General features: G+C 57.0%; 4 protein-coding genes across 4 annotated transcripts; 2 read left to right on the forward strand and 2 right to left on the reverse strand.

The window, feature by feature from the left end:
* Positions 1-74: 74 nt before the first annotated feature.
* GGTG_06991 (hypothetical protein) lies at positions 75-989 on the reverse strand (the record flags this gene model as incomplete). The annotated part of the gene is made up of 1 exon (XM_009224813.1): positions 75-989. One exon carries the CDS (start codon positions 987-989, stop codon positions 75-77), a length of 915 nt encoding a protein of 304 aa, XP_009223077.1.
* A 486-nt stretch (positions 990-1,475) lies between these two features.
* Positions 1,476-4,533, forward strand: GGTG_06992 (hypothetical protein; the record flags this gene model as incomplete). Its single annotated transcript, XM_009224814.1, has 5 exons — positions 1,476-2,594; positions 2,672-3,148; positions 3,221-3,250; positions 3,320-3,504; positions 3,567-4,533. The coding sequence occupies 5 exons, from the start codon at positions 1,476-1,478 to the stop codon at positions 4,531-4,533; spliced, it is 2,778 nt and encodes a 925-aa protein (XP_009223078.1).
* Positions 4,534-5,895: 1,362 nt separating this feature from the next.
* On the forward strand, positions 5,896-11,430 carry GGTG_06993 (hypothetical protein; the record flags this gene model as incomplete). The annotated part of the gene is made up of 2 exons (XM_009224815.1): positions 5,896-5,940; positions 6,016-11,430. 2 exons carry the CDS (start codon positions 5,896-5,898, stop codon positions 11,428-11,430), a joined length of 5,460 nt encoding a protein of 1,819 aa, XP_009223079.1.
* Positions 11,431-11,875: 445 nt separating this feature from the next.
* On the reverse strand, positions 11,876-12,475 carry GGTG_06994 (hypothetical protein; the record flags this gene model as incomplete). Its single annotated transcript, XM_009224816.1, has 2 exons — positions 11,876-12,187; positions 12,353-12,475. The coding sequence occupies 2 exons, from the start codon at positions 12,473-12,475 to the stop codon at positions 11,876-11,878; spliced, it is 435 nt and encodes a 144-aa protein (XP_009223080.1).
* Positions 12,476-12,597: the final 122 nt, after the last annotated feature.

The following is a 12,597-nucleotide window of genomic DNA, read 5'->3' on the forward strand; positions in this document are numbered from 1 at the left end:
CGATGCCTGGATATACATGACTCGAGGGCTGGCCCCGTGCGCGCGTAGTGATCGGTGGGACCATGGCCACGCGCTCATAGCCCTGACCCCGACTCCCGCGTTGCCTTATTCAAATCCTCAAAGCTGTGGTAGAGGTTCATGGCCATGATCTTGGTCAGGTCCTCGCCGCGCAGACTCTTCTTGTCAAACTTGAACAGCCCGCTCTCACGATTGACACCACACTTGAACTTGATCGGATCATCCACGGGCACCTTCTTCCGAACGACCTCAATCTTCTCTTCCGCCCAACCCCGAGACATGAAGGGAACGGTAGTGATAGCTTCGACCGTTGCTTGGAACTGAGGTGGCTCGGGCGTCTTCCTCTCTGGCGAGACGTCCAGCTTCGCCAAGATGGCCACGCGGAAGAATCTCGCAATGCCGGTTTTCTGCGCCTCGTTCTCTTCGAGCACCCACTGGGCCGTGTCCTTGCCGCCCTCGTCGCGCGTCTCCATTCTGATGGTGCCGGTCACAAACGTGTGGAAGGTCTTTGTCTGTTCCTTGGCATTGGATACATCCCCAAGGCTTACGTCGACCCCCGCGGCTCCGACACTAGGGCTGAGCTTCCACGAGGAGGCATCGTTGCGTGTCGTCGGATACTTGGACCAGCGGCCGGAGGGGCCGATCCTCTCGACCGAGACCTCCACCAAGGGATCATCGCTAGTGAAGGTGAACTTGATGGTCGCGCCCTTGTAGCGCCGGCCCTGTTTCGGAACAAACTGGAAATCGGCCACAATGAGGACGCCGGGGACGCCAGCGGTGCCGTTGGGCTCCATGCTCAGCGAGCCATGTGTAACTTCGACAATGTCGGCCACCACCTGGAATTTCTCGCCGCGGTTGATGGCGGCGCCTCTGTTGAGTTCATCCGGGCGGTTTCGGACCCGATAAAACCCGCCGGATCCCTCGCCGTCGAGGTCGAGAACGAGAGGAGCATAGGGGTCGTCCGAGTCCATGGTTGCGTCAATGCTGAGGTCAACTGTCGTGCCCGCTGAAGTCCGGTGGAGTCTTCGTGCGTGATTCCCTTGGAGGGTGCCGGCATACCTGTATCTCAAATTCCGAGGGCCCCCTCCATTACGTAGCGCCAGCCGTTCTTCATATTTGCCCAAGGCAGTGCCCAAGAAAGCCACCGCGGCAGCTTGGAGGGGGGCCAGCTTGGAGGGGCAATTATTGCCGAGCGAAAGGCTGCGTGGGCGACCCACAAATGCAAGCCCATCCCGACCCCAACGACTTGGCCGCCGGGCTGAGCTGAAAGCTGCCATCGTCATCCCCAGTCTCTGGACAAAGACACCTGCCAGGGTCTCTAATCTTCCATCATCACTCAAATCCAGACCACTCTACCGTGGAACCTCTCGACGTCGGCGATGGGTGAAAAAGACATCAAGAAGGCAAGGCATGAGGAAGGGGGTGGGATCGCTGTTCACACCACAGCTTTTGGTGGAATGAACACGCCCAAGACACCGGCAAACGGTAGCAACGCAGAGGAAGCGGACGCAGTACAGAAACACCACGAAGCCATTTTAATACAGCTGAGGCTGGGCACGGAAGTCAGCGAGAAAATTCTCAGCGAGCGGGACACATTCGAACTGGATGCCGGCCAGAAAAGCATCCTGCAAAAAGTTGTCACGGAGATTGCGGATCCAGAATCGGCCTTATCATACAACGCGGCCGCAAAATCGCTGATTACGTGGCTTCTGGAGAAGGAGCCCGCTCTTCTGAGCGATGGCACCGAAACAGGTGGGAATGTTTTGGATCTAATCGTAGACAGCGATCAGGACTGCATGGAGCTGCTCGAGCAGCTCTGCAAAGAGGGCCTGGATAAGGCTGCTATTGCAGTAACGCTCGGAACGGAGGGGCATGCGGGCATAGCCCATAGCGACCTCGAAGCACCCATTGCGACCATTAGCCTGGCCGTCGCACCCTCGTGCGTTTTCGAACAGGACGTGCAAGAGCCTTTCATGTGGAAACATCTTCTCGAGGGGGGGCAAGACACGTGGCTGCACAAAGCCATCAAGCTTCGGCGTACAAACTACGCCAAGTATCTCATCGAGAGGGTGAAGCTGAACGGCGCTGCAAAGCTGGTTCTCAGCCACCACGGCCAAGATAAACTGACGCCACTGCACGTCGCCGTGAGCTCCGAGTTCTTGACTCCGAATCAGCACGAGTTGGTCGAAGAACTGATCGAGGCTTACCCTGACGCGCTGGTGAGCGGCACGCGCTTCGAGGAGGAAGTTGAAGCCGAGCCTCCGCACGCCCGCAAACCGCTTCACAACCACTACAGCAGGAGGGGCATTGACAAAGCATTTCGACGAAAAGGCTTGTCTTCCTCGCCGTTTCAGCACTTCCTAGAAACTCGAGCACGAGAGGCGGTACAAGCCGATCCGCAGAACAGGGCGAGAGGGGCCTTGAACCGTCGAACTAGAACCAAGCCGGCTACCAAGGCTAATGCTGGCGAGCTCAAAGACGTCGCTGAAGCGGTCGAATCGTTGCTGAAGCTCAGCTGCATGAGGTACTTCGGCGATAGACGTGAGATCATCAAAGAACTTCTCCCATCCAATGTGGTAAGCAGTAGTTCATTGAAGCCCGACGTCTACCCGAGAATACAGCCGTACTCTAACGAAGCCTTCGTACGATTTAGGGGCAGATCCATTTTGACTTGAACCCGCGGCGAGAGGTTTCCAAAGATCTCCTCGAAGCCCTTGCAGGGATTACTCACTTCGAGGACACGCTCCAATACGTCTCGATTCCGGACCTGCGGGTCATCGGCATGGAACTTCCTATCGACCCCAACGAGGGGGCGCAGGGGTGGTGGTCCAGCAACCGCAAGGACTACGTCTATATATTCGACTGGCTGAGGTCCAAGGCCATTGGCGTAAAGCGGATCCTCAAAATTGTTGTCGAAGATGACGATCACAACTTCCATAGCGACGAAGCTATTGAGTTTGCGCTCAGGGGCTTCAAGGTCGAGTCCTGGAACTGGATGCGATCGGACATGTGCAGCCAGGTGATTAAAGAAGCCGCCCCCGGTGTGCGGGACGTTACGCTGTACTGGAGCGGGAACAACGCTATCCTGCGGAGCTGGGCTGCTGAGGGTGGACTGCCACAGCTCGAGCAGGTAATTGCGCCCCTCAGTCTTCGATCCTTACCCTGGACTGCCCTTGAATGGAGCTGACATGACTACCTATAGTTGCGAACAGTCACCATCATCAGACAAAGGGTGAGAAACGACAAATCTAGACAAGAACTTGACGAAGACAGCAGTGGTTCTGACGTGAATCTGCGGCAGACGATTGAATCGGTTCAGAGAACAGAGGAAAACATAAAGAACTTCAAGGACGGCTTTGACAAGGCCTGGAAGAAGGTGTCTAATCACGCTCGACCGCCGCCATCTGTCGATTTCCGGTCGGACCAGACCAAAAAAGTCGTTGCCAAGGCACTAGCAGAGGCCGAAAGGGCGGGGAGGGAACGCAAGTAGGTGCCATCCCAACAAGGCTCGGCACAGCCAGATCGACTTTGCTGACGCTCATATCTAGGGAGAAGTGGCTCAACTGCATGGAGAGCTTCGCCAACTTCCTAAAGGTCTATTTCCGGAATAACAAGCTAGAGGAGACCTGTGAAATCAAGGTGGCGGTTCTCGACGACGGCGTCAACATCGACCACCCAGACGTGCGCAACAACATTGTCGAGGGCGAAACCTTCTACAACAACAACGGCCACTGGCAGGGCTTCTACCAGTCGTCGCATGGTCATGGCACGCTCATGGCCTCCATCATTTGTCAGATCTGCCCCAAGGTCAAGCTCTACGTGGCCAAGCTTAACGAGGAATGGGTCAACTCGGCGGAACAGATCACGGCCGACTCGGCCGCCGCCGCCATCGAATGGGCCGTCAGCAAGGGCGTCGATATCATCTCCATGAGCTGGTCCATTGAGAGCCCCGGCGAGGGCGAGAATGCGCTGCGCGACGCCATGGAGGCGGCCGCCAAAGATAACATCCTGCTCTTCTGCGCGTCCGACGACCAGGGCAACAAAAGCACCGAGCAGCCCTACCCGGCGCGCCTCGCTCGCAATAGCTCCTTCTACATCGGCGCAGCCACGGCCTGGGGCCGCGAGGACTCAGCCGTGCACAACCTGGTCAACTACATTGCGCCAGGGGTGGAATCCGTCAAGGAACTCGCGACGGCGGCCAGGGTCCCGGCCGGAGCGACGCCGGAACTGCTGATGGGTTCGTCGATTGCCACAGCGCGTATAGCAGGGCTGGCGGCGGTGATACTGCAGAGCGTCAGCGCCACAAAAGGCGCTGCGAGGAAGGACAGGCTCCGCACGCACACGCAGATCAAGAGGATACTCGACTTCCTGGCTAAGCCTACCAAGTACCTGCACGTGTGGAGGATTTTCGACGAGCCGAGCAAGCCGCGCGCCCACCTTGCTGACGCCGAGACCGTGATTCTAAACGCTGTGGCAAGCAAGCTGATCAATATTGCAGAGCTGGGGTTGTCCTAGAGGTGGAAAAACTGGAGGAGAGGGGGGTAAGAGGGGAAGCTAAAGATGGCAGGCTCCTTCCCCAAGGCACGGTCTCCAAGTATGTATCAGGGTGGAAAGGAGCGGGGGTTCGGGCAAATCAAACCACAAAGGTGCACATCCATTGGGGCAAGACGGTTTTGTGGCTGCCGGGGGCGCCGGCGACTGACCTAACAGAAGGCCGGATAAGCGACCAAGTGGCCGATAGGTGCGGGAGGAGCGGGGTCGATACCAATCCAAGGCTGTGTCACCAACTACGCGCAGGCCCGACTGGGCACAAACCCCTCCTCGTCAAACGATGCGGCGTGGCCCGTGTGTTGCGACTTTCGAAGTCTGCATCCGCTTGCAGCAGGCCAAAAGCTGATGTCTAACCGCGTATTCTTTCCCTCCGACAAGTACTCGCCGGGATCGACTGATTCCGTCATCGGAGGCGTGGCCGGCGGTTATCACCACTTCGGCAAAGCGATACTCGGCAGCGGCGCGTGTGTCGTCCATCCCTCTCCTCGCCGCCCGAGCTCCATCTCAGCAGGATTCGGAATGGTGTTGGCAAGATGCAAATCAAGTAAGATTGCGCCCTTCACAGTCAGAATTCACAAGAAGCTCACCTCGATGCCAGCATCTTTGTAGTTCACGGCCTGGAAGACCCCTCCTCCCAAGATAACGCCAGCGGGGGCCTCGACGATGATACCGACTTAAAGCTTCTATGGGAAGATTCTGGTCCGCTTCAGAGAAAATTTCTTGACTCTAGCCAGCATGACTTTCCTTCCGTATTCAGACCAGATGTCCCGGGAGCCCTATCCAAGGAGGCCTTTGAGGATCAGGCTACCAAGCTCCTTGACTTTGTAACCGAGAAGGCGGACGTGAGTCCATACAATCCCACCGCAGCCCGCTTGAATGTGGTGACTGACTTGGCCAGGGTCGTCCCATCTTGTTCATCGGCCTGGACGTAGGGGGTATCCTACTCAAGACGGTAGGGCTCGTCTGTTGACCTCGTTGAGATAGCTGGCCAACAAGACTAACCTCGTGTGAAATCCAGGCGTTTGTCAAAGCGGAGCGGAGCGACAAGTACCGGAGAATCACTGAAGATACATGTGCATGCGTATGTTCCGTATTAATGCAATCTGCCACTTTCCGTGCCTCGCTAATACCTCAGGCGCCGTCAAGATCTTCGTCGGAACCCCACAGCAAGCTTCTGGCTCGTCACTATGGATCGACGCCATCTCTGGGCTTGTCACAACACTTTGGAGGAAGATTCCACGGGATATTTGCACCACCATTCCCTCGCTCACTCAGTTTCTCATGCAAAACTCGAGCGATTTCATGGATATCGCCTTGCGGAACGCAATGGTCAGCATCATCGAAGAAGATAAGGGAGGAGGCTCATGGCCTGTAAGTCGCGATGCCGGCTCCATATCTGGATGAAGGATAGCCGGTTTTATATCATATGCTGACATTCTCACCTAGGTCGTGCCCTACACCTACGCAACGCTGGGGGTTTCTCACGAGATTCTGGTCCAGAGAAAGGTTGATTTTGCGAGACTCGCAAGATTCCATGAAGGCGATAGGCAGGCGGAGGAGATTGCGAACGCGCTTGTGAGCGCTGTGGAAAGTGAGCAGCCCATTCTCCGGACCGTCAGGGCCCCCTCCCACATTCTAACGAAGGAAGTAGTGTCTCCGGAGCACAAGAAGCTCTTGAAACTGTTCGCCCGACTTAGCCCCATCACGCCGTTCAAGTTGCGAGCTGGAGAAGGCGACGAGTGGATCACCAAGCACGACGTATACCTCAGCTGGATCATGGGCGACGAAGCCCCGATACTAGTTCTCAGTGGCGGAAGAGGTGTCGGCAAAAGCAGACTGTCGTACTCGATCTTCAAGCATCTCACGAGAGACTACAACGCATCGCGGACGGTGGCATACTTCTCTTTCGACAAGCGAGACTGCCGGCGGAATACGGTCTCTTCGATGTTGATGAAGATCATCAGGCAACTTCTTGCAAGGACGCCCTCGGTGTTCTCCAGGTTACCGGTCGGCGGTAGCTCGAGTGACACGTCTCAGTGGACCGAAGAAGACCTCTGGATACAGTTACGGACGGTCATCCGCCTCCTCGATGGCAAAGACCTGTTGTTCATCATCGACGCCATCGACGACTGCCAAACGACAAGGCGGCCCATCTTCCTGAAGAATCTCCTGCAGTGTGTAATGGACTTTAACGTGCGAATGCTGTGCACGGCCGCTAGCACGTCGGTGGCCGATATCTACCCGGCTGCTTCGATGGTCAAGGGACAAGCCCACGACAAGCTAGAGAGTTTGGATCCCATTAGATCCCATGGCGGAAACGAGCCGAGTCCAACCCATCATGTCGCGGCAATTGATCTGGATAGGTGCGAAGGATATAGGGTCAACTTTGAACGTTATCTGGGGTCCAAAATCGAGCGCTTGATTGCCAGCAACCCCAAGTTTGCGACAGTTGAGTCGATCATCAGCAAGCAGCTTGCGAACGTGGATGGTTTCCCCCATGCGGAGCTCGTCATGGACAGGCTCGACCGCCTCAGCTGCTATTCCTCACCGCAGCATATCTTGGAATCTCTGTCGTCTCTAGATTGTAGCCTCCCCGATCTCATTCAGAAGATACTAGGCTCGCCGCCGTCCTGGGTCCTCCACTCACTGGCATGGATGGTGTTCGCCTTGCGGCCGCTCAAGCTCAAGGAGCTCTCAGTGGCCACAGCGGTACTCGCAGCAGGGCCAGAGTCCATCTTGAGGCTTGGCATAGACGACAGCGTCATCCCACGCCAAATAGATGACGATCTGGTCCGCGAGCTCGGCCCATTAGTGGATATCGAGCTCGGCGAGGTTCGCATCTCTCACGCCCACTTTGGTCAACATGACCTCCCAGAACTGATGGGGAAGGAGTCGCCAGAGGTAGGCAACTTGAAACTGACACACTCGTGTCTAGCCTATCTTCACAGCACCCTCCGGTTCCTTGTTGCGGCCGAGAGTGAGGCCAAGGACCGAGAGCCGGAGAATGGCAGGGGCGCCGACAGACGCCTCAATCTCGACGGAATCAAGTACGACTTTCTCGAGTACGCCGTTCAGCACTGGCACATCCATTACCGTCGTGCTGTTGAACAAATTGAGCCGAAGCCAGGTTCTAATCCGATGGCCGGTATCGCGCTTGCCGTAGGTCTCGCGGGCTACGAAACATACAGGACTCTCCAGACACTTGTCGTGGACCTCCTGAAGAACGAATCCTACATGGCGCTCCTGGAACGGCTCGACCAGCAATACGGTAACCTGCGATCGGAGTATCTGAGCGATTTGGTCGAGCCCGTCCACTTTGCTACGCAGTTTGGCCTCTCCAACATTGTCGAGCTACTTCTGGCGCAAGAGCGGCCGGAATCATATCAGGCAACCATCTACACCCTCCGAATAGCCAGCCGGAAAGGCTATCCTGGCATTGTAAGGCAGCTAGTCGACACGGCAGTCAGAGCCAAAAAGTCAGGCCCCATCTTGGACGCCCTGGAGGAGCCCTGCAAGAGGGGCAGCGACGAGGTTTGTCGCATTCTCATCCAGGCTCTTGAACAAGTTACATCGGAAGGACATGACACATCAGAAGAGCCGACTAGTTCAGAGACACCGGCTACAGCGGAAGAAGGACTGTTCCCGGCAAAGCTCCTGTGCCTAGCCGCGAAGAATGGTCACCACAGCGTTGTCACACAGTTGATCGCAGCGGGCGCTCGAGCCGACATTCCGTTTGAAGGAAAGACTCCGCTGCATTACGCCGCTGCTCAGGGGCATCTAAAGGTCGTCGAATTTCTCCTTGGCAAGGGAGCGGACCCCAACGCAACCGACAGCACGTCCCGTACCGCCCTTTACCACAGCCTGGAAGGTGGTCATATTTACCTGTCTCGGTACCTTCTCGGCCATTCAGATCCTGTCGATCGCCAGGCTACGGGTCTGCCAAGCTCGTTGGAACTGGCCGTCAAGTGTGGGGATTACGCTCTAGTAGAGAAGATCCTTGACTTGCAGGACAAGGCTGAGATCCCCCAGGATTCATCACTGCACCTGGCAGTCAAGTATGGCTATGCAAAACTCGTAACGCTTCTGCTGGATCGCGGAGCGGACGTCAATTGGCGCGGCGCCGACGAGGCCAGCGTCACTCCTTTGCTTGTCGCCCTAGTGAACAACCAGGAAGAGATAGCTGGGATGTTGCTACAGCACAGCAGCATAAGCATTCCTACGGACACACCGTACGGAGGCAGCGCGTTGCAACTTGCAATCCAGGCTGGATATGTCGAAGTCGTGGCGAAGCTGCTTGATAAAGGGCCCGACGCACACCACCTCGACTGTGGTGATTCATCGCCGCTCGTCGACGCCACGAGGAAAGGATCGCTAAGCATTGTGCAACGGCTTCTCGAGAGCGGTTTTGATCCCAATAGGCAAGTCGACTTCGAACCCGCGCCTGAAGTTGATGCAGAAGAGGACGGCAGCTGGTCGGCACTTCACTGGGCAGCCCACGGGGGCAACCCCGAGATCGCCAAGTGCTTGATATCCAAACAGGCAAAGGTGAATCTCCGAACGAGGAGGAAGTACACTGCACTACACCTAAGTGTATTCGAAGATCGGACTGGTGTTGTGGAGACTCTCCTCAGCCACAACAAGTTGAGAAAGGCCAACAATAGCGATAATATCGGCGACCGAAGACCAAGTCTGGCCACTACCGACAACACGGCCGACGAGCAGCAGGAATCGGTGGTGGACGTGAATGCAAAGAACGAATACGAGTCAACCGCAGTCCACGCCGCCGCTGCATTCGGCCGATTGAACTGTATGGTGATGCTTGCGGACGCGCGTGCGCTCCTCTCAGAGAAGGACAGCGGTGGCCGGACGCCTCTGCACCTTGCTGCGGCCAACGGCCACGCGTCTGTTCTGCAAGCCCTGCTGGCTCGGCGGGTAGATCCTGACAGCAAGGACAATGAGAACTACACGGCCCTGCATCTTGCCGCGGAAAGTGGCCATCTGACTGCTGTGAAGGCGTTGCTCGCCAGCAAAGCGGACCCGGACACGCAGGTTGGCAACGGCCGGACACCGCTACGCTCAGCCGTCGACGGGAAGCACTTCACCATTGTCGAAGCACTCGTCTCGGCCGGCGCCGAAATTGAGACCAGAGACAAGTACGGCCTCACGCCTCTCCACGCCGCCGCCGGGATTGGGTGGGACGAAGCTCTCCTGTTTTTGCTGCAGCACGGAGCAAATGCAAATGCAGTGAACGACCGTGGGAACACGCCTCTCCACGAAGCGGCCAGGCAAGGACACAACAAGGCGGTCCAGCACCTCTTGGAATCCAAGGCAAACATTGACCTTGAGAATCGTTGGCGGTGCACGGCACTGGCATACGCTGTATTACATGAGAGCGTCGAGACAACTAGGTTGTTACTGGAAAGTGGTGCAAACCCCAATACCCGCGACCAGGACGGCGACACTCCGCTGTTCATGGCCATAGTGTGCGGGAGGATCAATAAGGGCGCCCTTGTCAACATGCTCCTCGACCATAACGCCAAAGTAGACGTGCCAGGCAACTCGAAGGGTCAGACGCCGCTCCAATTTGCTCTGGAATTCGCTCTCAGCCCCGGGGTCGTGGCGCGGTTCGTCAAGGCTGGCGCGCCGATTATGGAGCGCAGTTACGACGGCTACACGGCAGTAGAGCGGGTCGTGGTGCGCAACAACGTTCAAATGCTTCGGGTCTTCGTAGAGCACGGCAAGGACGTCGACATCAACGCCTGTGACGACATGGGTTTCGCCCCTGTCCACCACGCGGCCCGCTGGTGCCACCCGAAGGTCTTGAGGTTCCTGCGCGACACGGCCGCTTGCGAGTTTGCAAAAAGGGACCGCCAAGGCCGCACTGCCATGCACCTGTGCATGCGGTCCCTAGGAATCGACCAATTCCGGGAGCTCTTTGGACGCGAGCGGGAGACGCTAGACGAGAAGAGCAGCAGCCCAGAGAAAGAAGAAGTGTCCCGTGGCGAAAACGATACCGGCGATGAGGAGACGGCGCCCGTCGAAGGGGGAGAGAGAGCGGCATTTGTCAATACGGCTGAGGACGGCAAAGAGACGCCACCACGCGACGACGGTGACGCGGCACTCCAGGCCGCTGAGGCTCATGGTGACCTCAACGTGCCGGATCTCGACCGCTGGACGCCTTTGCACTGGGCGTGCAAGAGCGAAGAAGGATATGAGGTGGTGCGCGAGCTGCTGACCCTCTCGGCCGATCCGCACCGCCCCTGCGCGCGGGGATGGACGCCCAAGCTAATTGCTCAGTTTCACGGATCCTGGGGCAAGCTTGGGGAGTTGTTCCCAGCTGAAGACGTCCCAGATGCTGCAGCCGCAGTTAGCAAGAGGGACGCCGATGACGGTGAGGAGTCAAAACTCGATGCAGGTGATGTGGATGGTACGGGAGGGGGGAAGGGCAAAAAAATATCGCCGCCCGTGCGAAATATCACGGAGGGCGAGGGCCATCCGGGGGTGGGGTGCGACGGGTGCCGTTTTGTAAGCGATGGCCCCTCTTACAGTGGCTGCTTCTTCCCTTTGTCAGGAAGTACCCCTGCTGACGCCTCTACCTTTGCCGAACAGGATATTAAAGGCGTCCGGTTCAAATGCGAGGCCTGCGACGACTTCGACTTCTGCTTCAAGTGTCGCTGGACCGCCGACAAGACACATCCGGCGGGGCACACGTGGAAGGTGATGGGCAGCGGGCCAGACGAGGGGCCCTTCTCTTTCATTTCCTCGCGGCCTGAGAGCCCGAGACGCGATGAGCCCAAGGCTCCCTTGGAGGAACGCCGAAGTTCGGCCAGGCGGTGGCGTCGTGCGATTCACACGGGTTGATTTATGCTTTATTATCAACAGTGAGATACGTATGGTCCTTCCAATGAAACCTATGTAGGTAGGAGACCGTCGATCGTTTTTTTTTCTTTTTTTTTCGTGTTGGTAACGGTCCGAGACTTACCTTTCTTTTCAGCTATGACTGTAAAAACGCGGATGATGGACCAAACGGCTTTGATGACAGGATTCTAGGCAGCTAGTGCCCGATCAAAAACACCTCCAAGTGGCCCTCATTGCAAAGAAGAGAGCAAGGTGGGTAGACCTGTAGACTTGATTTATCTCGGATCTATATGAAGTCTGCCAAAGTGCCTCCGGCCCTCTGGTGTTATATTCAGGAGGACTCCCTACTCTGCCAGGACCCGGGAGCTCACCTTCGATAAGTGAGGGGTGAAATCTCGGCCCGAGATGCTGTGATACCGGCCCGAGCGTCGGGCCCGTGTCGGAGTAGTCAAGCTGCGCCATCGCTTGGGGCTGAGTCGACGATGACAGTTGGTTCAGTCGGCAGCGTCCCGTTTTCCACGCGGCCCGCCGCGCGCAGCCTCCGCCGGGCCGTAGTGCAAGCGCGCAGGAGGGGCCCGCACACACTACGCTCAGCGTTGTCTGCTACGACGGGAATGAGGAAGTCTGACGATACCAGTGCTCCGCCGGCGTTGGTTGACAGCTCAGGTTTGGCGGACGGTCTGGTCAATGTGGCCGCAGCGCGGACGTTGTCGGCCAGAATACCGCGACCTGTGCTGGATCCACAAAGGGGTTCCGGGACCTGGGGGGGACAAGGAAGCGTAAATGTATTCCTTATTCCTATTATAATAGGGGCTATCCTACCGCACTAATAATTCTAATCTCTGGGACCTGTAACAGCCCGCCCAGGACCACGATCAGCAGCCCTAGGAGAGGTCTCCAGGTGGTGTCCCTTTATGACACGCACGTCGGCTAGCATCCACAAATAACGGGCGTCCAGCTCGGTCAGGGCGCACCCAAGTTCCGAACCTTGATAAAGGGATGAAGCATACTTAGCCCCGTGTCTTCTAAGCCCTTTTTTTTCCTGCATCACGTTTTGTGTATACCTCGTTAGTATGGCCTCGGGGTAGGTATGCCGATCTCCGGCCGTTTGGTAGCAAAGAGCCATGCACTGGCGAAAGATTTTTTTTTTTTTTAAGCGTTATGCCCTAG

The sequence above is a fragment of the Gaeumannomyces tritici genome, assembly GCF_000145635.1.
Source record: "Gaeumannomyces tritici R3-111a-1 unplaced genomic scaffold supercont2.3, whole genome shotgun sequence".
Lineage (NCBI taxonomy): Eukaryota > Fungi > Ascomycota > Sordariomycetes > Magnaporthales > Magnaporthaceae > Gaeumannomyces > Gaeumannomyces tritici.